Source organism: Excalfactoria chinensis, chromosome 1, assembly GCF_039878825.1.
Source record: "Excalfactoria chinensis isolate bCotChi1 chromosome 1, bCotChi1.hap2, whole genome shotgun sequence".
Taxonomy (NCBI): domain Eukaryota; kingdom Metazoa; phylum Chordata; class Aves; order Galliformes; family Phasianidae; genus Excalfactoria; species Excalfactoria chinensis.
This window is the reverse complement of record NC_092825.1, coordinates 161,472,793-161,478,516: the sequence shown is the minus strand read 5'-3', so window position 1 is coordinate 161,478,516 and position 5,724 is coordinate 161,472,793. Positions and strand designations below refer to the sequence as shown.

Below are 5,724 nucleotides of genomic sequence, written 5' to 3'. Positions count from 1 at the left end.
AATTAGTAGCACACTTCCTGGCATGATTTCAGCCAGTTAGTCCTCTACAAGATATGCCTGGACATATGTGAGGTTAGCAATAGCCATCATTCAATCCCAGGGGCAGCTGCAAGTTGGCCATCCTCTCCGTGGACATAAAGAGAATTCAGCCATCTTTGCGCAGTGTGCCATGCAAGTTGTTTTCAGCATGAAAGAATAGACCTGACTTGTTGTGTTTAGTTGTATAGATACGGTCCTGAGGTATATAAAATAAATTAGGATTAAAAAAAAATAGGATTGGATTCTGCCATTTGCTTAATATTGTCTTTGTCTGCTGAGGCATGGGGCATAACCTCCTAAATGTGATTTACAGTGCAAAAATACCATGAGTAACTGTGCAAATAACTTCAGTAGATGCACAGTATTTTTCAGTTGGTGTCTTCAAGGCTTCTTGAGAAGAAGCAGCACCAGCAGAAAAGTATCCTGTATTTCCTAAGGAGCCTTAGTTCAGATTGCAACTTTCTTGGTCAAAGCAAGTGTCAAAAAGTGTCACCCTCTTGAAGACGGAGGAACAAGGTTAAAGGAAAAAAATGGAAGACAGAACACTGCTTAGAATAATGCTGGGACACTTCTGTGGAAACACTTCAGCAGTTGTGTGACACACAGGAGACCACAGACTACAGATTCATTACTTTTAGGTCCTCATTCTGTCTTTCTTACTGTTGATGACACTTCGCTCTGTTCATTGACATGAAAACCAGTGGGATTTTCCTGAAAGCCTCCAGCTGTGAGTTAGAGATAATTTTATTAAGCTGAGACCACAGAACAAGGCCTAAAGTAAGGTCAAATTGAGAGGGATCATGCTAGGAACTTAGGGCTGTGTGGATATTGCCTTCCTAGTGGGGAGGAAATCTCAGTTCCTTTCCTTGCTGTGCCCAAGTATCTGCAATGAGAGGTTGACCACAGACAGTGGAAATGGTTTCAGACTCAAAGAGGGGGAGATATAGATTGGATATAAGGAAGAAGATTTTTACAGGAAGGGTGGTGAGGCACTGACACAGATTGTCTAGAGAGGTGATGGATACCCCATCTGTGGGGACACTCAAGATCAGGTTGGATGGAGCTCTGAGCACCTGATGGAGCTGGAGGTGTCCCTTCTCATTGCAGCAGATTTGGACTTTGTGGGTCCTTTCCAATTCTATGATTCTACGATTCTGTAATTCTGTGATTCTATGACAGATGGACATAAAGATTGCTATAGGTATGGTAAGAAAGAAAGCTATAGGTATGGTAAAGGGAGGAAGGTTGGACTAGATGATCTTATAGGTCCTTTCCAACCTTGTAATTCTATGATTTTATGATTCTGTGATTGTAATATGGAAAATTACATAGAGAAAATGAGCTTCATTTCCTCCACATTTACACCTTGCATTATTTATTCTGTAAATAGGCAATAGCTTACTGCGTTTAATTCAGCTGGAGCATGTCAGCTTTTAACAAGCAATCCTCTACCAGCAAGCCTTCTCATGCTCTTCCGGGCTGCACGTGGGAACTGACCACATTGGTTTTAAAATAAAAAGTAGCTCCGCATACCTCAGTCTGCTCCTCTTGTTCAACTCTGAACTTGATCACCACAGTTTCCAGGTTTAAACACAAAGTGGCTGAGGGCAAAGCTCTGCTGCTCTTGGGTAGTTCTCTCTTTGTTCCTGAGCTGCTGAGGCTGCCTGTTTGCTCAGGGTTTTGCTTGTAGGTGTCAAAAGCTGCAACATTTCACCAAAACGTGTGTGCCATTGAGATGAGCTTCACAGTACGAGTGTGAGATGCATTTTGATCTTTGAAACCATCGGATTTGTTTCATAAGTAAGTCAAGTCAGGCAGATTTTCCCATTCTGGTCACCTCAGGTAAGACATTGTGGAATAAGTGACTGAAGGTGGTGGATTTATCACCCACAGTGGTGTTGTAGAGCCTTCCTCTAGGCTGACAAACTGATGTCTTGAGAGGGGTTTTTCATTCATTGATGAGCTTGTATCCACAAGGTGAGTTTGGATTCTAGTACATGGCTGTCCCATGTAAAGTGCAAAGCTACTCTTATTGGTCTGTTCCACAGTCAAAGAAATCCTGGGGAAGAATCAATATTATAGGATTGATTTTATTCCTGCATTTTGGCAAATAGAGACAGTAGTTAAGTAATGCCTCAAGAATCGCAGCTCTTATGAACTGGATTGTCCCAGGTACACATTAAATAATATTAGCTAGTAAGTTAATCATACTCACTTTTTTTTTTTCCTTGCAGTTCTGGAGAACACACTATTCCTTTGCCCGGGACTTGGGCAGTAAAGGGTAGATCTGATTGCTGGCTGACTTGTTACTTCTTCGCTGTGATGGAGAAGTGCTCATCTAAAACAAGCCCTCTGTTATGCTGCTAAAACTGCCTTTGAATACGAGATCTGTGGCGATTGTGAAAACACAAAACCCAAAATGTCGGAACCCGACCCTTCATCCGGTTTTGTAGGAAACATGGAAAATGGGACTTTTCTGGAGCTATATCCCACGTCGCTTTCAACATCTGTGGATTCATCACCCGGCCGTTTATCCAACGTCTATGTCTATGTTTCTATATTCCTCAGTCTCTTAGCTTTCCTCCTTTTGCTATTGATCATTGCACTTCAGAGGCTGAAAAACATAATTTCTTCCAGTTCCTCATACCCAGAATATAACAGCGATGCTGGAAGTTCTTTCACTAATTTAGAAGTCTGTAGTATTTCTTCCCAGCGGTCTGCTCTTTCAAACCTTTCTTCATGAAACTAAATGAAAGGGAACATATAGGGCATGAAGAAGCTTTGTCTAGTTTCTAGGGGAGGTAGTGCATGCAACATTTGCCTTAGGAGATGATTATGAAAAGGTGGCATTTAAAGTTTACTTAGTTTTTTCTTTCCTTTTCTAGTCTTCATTCTCCCTTTTACTAATGTTGATTTCCATTTTGGATAATGACTCTTAATTACTGTTTCATGCTTGTAACTGTGCTGCTGTCTTTTTCTCACATGTATGTGGTGTACATTAAGAGTATTCCTGCTGAACTGTAATATGGTTCTAAGTAGATGTGTCATTTTTTTCTGCTCTAGTTGTGGCCCCTTCCCTGGTTTTGTATCAATAATACACTGTTTTTCCTTTTTTAATTAGGAAAGGATGAAATCTCTATTGCAAAAGTAACAAAAATGAGCTTAAATTATCAGTATAGTTTATGGGACAATTTAAAGTCGTTGACATTGTTTCTTTTTTCATTTCTCTTGTCTTCTTCTGTATTTATTGGTGTTTATTAAATGCAACTAAAATCCACCTCCTGAATAATGTTACATTTGTTTATTTGTACTTCCAAATCATTCTGTATATGTTGTCTGTATTTCAGTTTTTGAATCTCTGAAATCTTTGGTTAAATTAGTAAAGCAACTACGATAATTATGGTCATTGCTGAATGTGTAGAGGTATTTTTGGATTACGCTGCAAATAATTTGCCTAACAATTTGTTCCTCTGGGGGGCAGCTTTTGCTGCTGAATCACACCTCTCACACAACTCCTGTGCTGCCTGTGCAGACTATTGGTACTGGGTTCCAGTACAAACCAGTGGTTTCTTGTAGAAGATCCATGTACTGTGACTGTGGCTAGTAGCTGAATAGCTCCTGGAACTATCCTTTCTTTAGGCACAAGATGTTTGCAAAGCCAGCAGGAATGGAAATTATTTGGACTGGTAAGGGTTTACTGGGGTGGACTTTGCCTTGTATTTCACATATGCACACTGAGGTGGAGGGGGGACACAAGATGTTCCATTCATAGGCAGACATGCTTTGACACTAAGGAGGTGCATCATGTCCTTGCAGAAGGTGGGAAGAGTTAGGGAGAAGAAAGGCAGTGGCTCTGCTCCTTTTCTCCATGAGCATAAGGACAGGTCAGAGATGGATGACCTTTCCCAACCCTGCTCCTTTTTGCTATGCTGTAAAATTGTAGAATCATAGAATGGCCTGGGTTGAAAAGGACCACAATGATCATCTGGTTTCAACCCCCATGCTTTGTGCACGGTCACCAACCACCAGACCAGACTGCCCAGAGACACATAACCCTGTAGCCTGGGTTATGATTCCCTTTGCCTGCAATATATGTTAGCACTCAATTTCTGCAGTAAGATAATGAGCATTATTGTGAACAAGAGCCTGGGGCCAGCTGTGAATTAAATCAAATGATCAGAAAAATGACTCAAAATGCCAAATGTGATCTACCATGATTGCAGCCCCATGCTGTGCTGCTCCTTGCTGTCCTGATGGCTGTGTGTGAGGATAGCCCAGCCCTGCCACTCAGATACATGCAAATGATCCTCTGATGGCACCATGAGAGTCACTGGAGAGATGAGAGGAAGGCTATGGAAATACCACTGCTGTATCTATTACTGGGATAAGAGCTTGAATAGCTCTGGGTCATCAACAAGATACATTGTGCCATCCACAGTCTTTAGAAGAGAAATTTGGAAACTTCAGTGTAAATATAGTCACTAAAAACACAGCTGCTCAGTGCCAAACAATTGTGCAGATGATGTTAAGAGTTGCTGTGTTTGGCTTTTCAAGGTGAACCTGCAGTATGTGGGTGATTGTTAATTGATGATGATTAACTCCTTACAAAGGACAGTGAACTCACTGACCAAGAGATAAATTAAGGCCACAGAAGCTCTGAGACAAACTGTTTTTATAAATTTTGGCTCTCAAATGTTTTATTTGGACCAAAATTCTTTGTAGGTTAATTTTCACTGTATTTGATTGGAGGCCTGGGAAAAAGATTGTAGTACTGAAAAGTGATCAGCAAAGATTATTGCCATTCTGAAAACTGTTCAAAACCCCAAATCTGTAACAAAATGTATTTGTGTGTTACCTTGGAGATAAAAATAAATGAACTTCAAACCCGAACAATCATCTGTTACCTACAGAGTTGTAAAACTGTTGCTTCCTTTACTGCAAATGCAGGCACTGAAACAAAACCAGAGATGAGAACGCAGTCCATGCTGGGTATTTATTCCCAGTGGGGAGGTTCTTTTTGTCAGCTTATGCTTATGGATGTACAGATACTTACTGTTAAATAGAGTGGTGTTGAACACCACTGGCTTTATTCAGTGAGCTGTTGTCAAACTGCATGAGAGGAAAAAAATTGTTATTCAGTTTGCACGAAGTACAAAGATGGCTGGAAACACACATTTGATTTTGCTTTGTTGTTTACTAGTTGCTATTTTTTTCCCACTCTTCAGTGACATGTGGGAATATATCCAGTAACCATGCTTTCTGCTGACTCGCACCTGTTCATCTCTGGACAGATGTGAGTAGAAACAAGTGGGATCCAGCGGAATAGCAGTCAGAGAAGCCAGAGGCAGAAAGCGCTGTGCCATTTTGAGGATTACTAAGCGTTAGCTTTCCAAGGAAAAGAAAGAAGGAGAAAAGGATAGCCTGACCTTTCACTTGTGCTAAAGTTACAGGGATTTCCAATCATGGTAAACTGAAAAACAGGTTAGATTTTCAAATGTCTGTGTTTTCTCTCTCTTCTGATACCTGTCACTCATATACCAAAAGTTTTGGAGAAGTGGGCAAAGAAGAATCTCGTGGAGTTCAGTAAGGAACAAGGCAAGGTTTTGCCCTGGGGCAGAACAATCCCCAGGCACCAGTAGATGCTGGGGGTGAACCAGCTGGGAAACAGCCCTGCAAAGAGGGACC

At 41.1% G+C, this 5,724-nt stretch overlaps 1 protein-coding gene across 1 annotated transcript; it reads left to right on the top strand.

Moving 5' to 3' along the window:
• The first annotated feature begins 2,324 nt into the window (after positions 1-2,324).
• SERTM1 (serine rich and transmembrane domain containing 1) lies at positions 2,325-4,922 on the top strand. Its single transcript, XM_072339467.1, has one exon. The coding sequence runs from the start codon at positions 2,459-2,461 to the stop codon at positions 2,780-2,782; it is 324 nt and encodes a 107-aa protein (XP_072195568.1). The 5' UTR covers positions 2,325-2,458; the 3' UTR covers positions 2,783-4,922.
• The last annotated feature ends 802 nt before the right edge of the window (positions 4,923-5,724 follow it).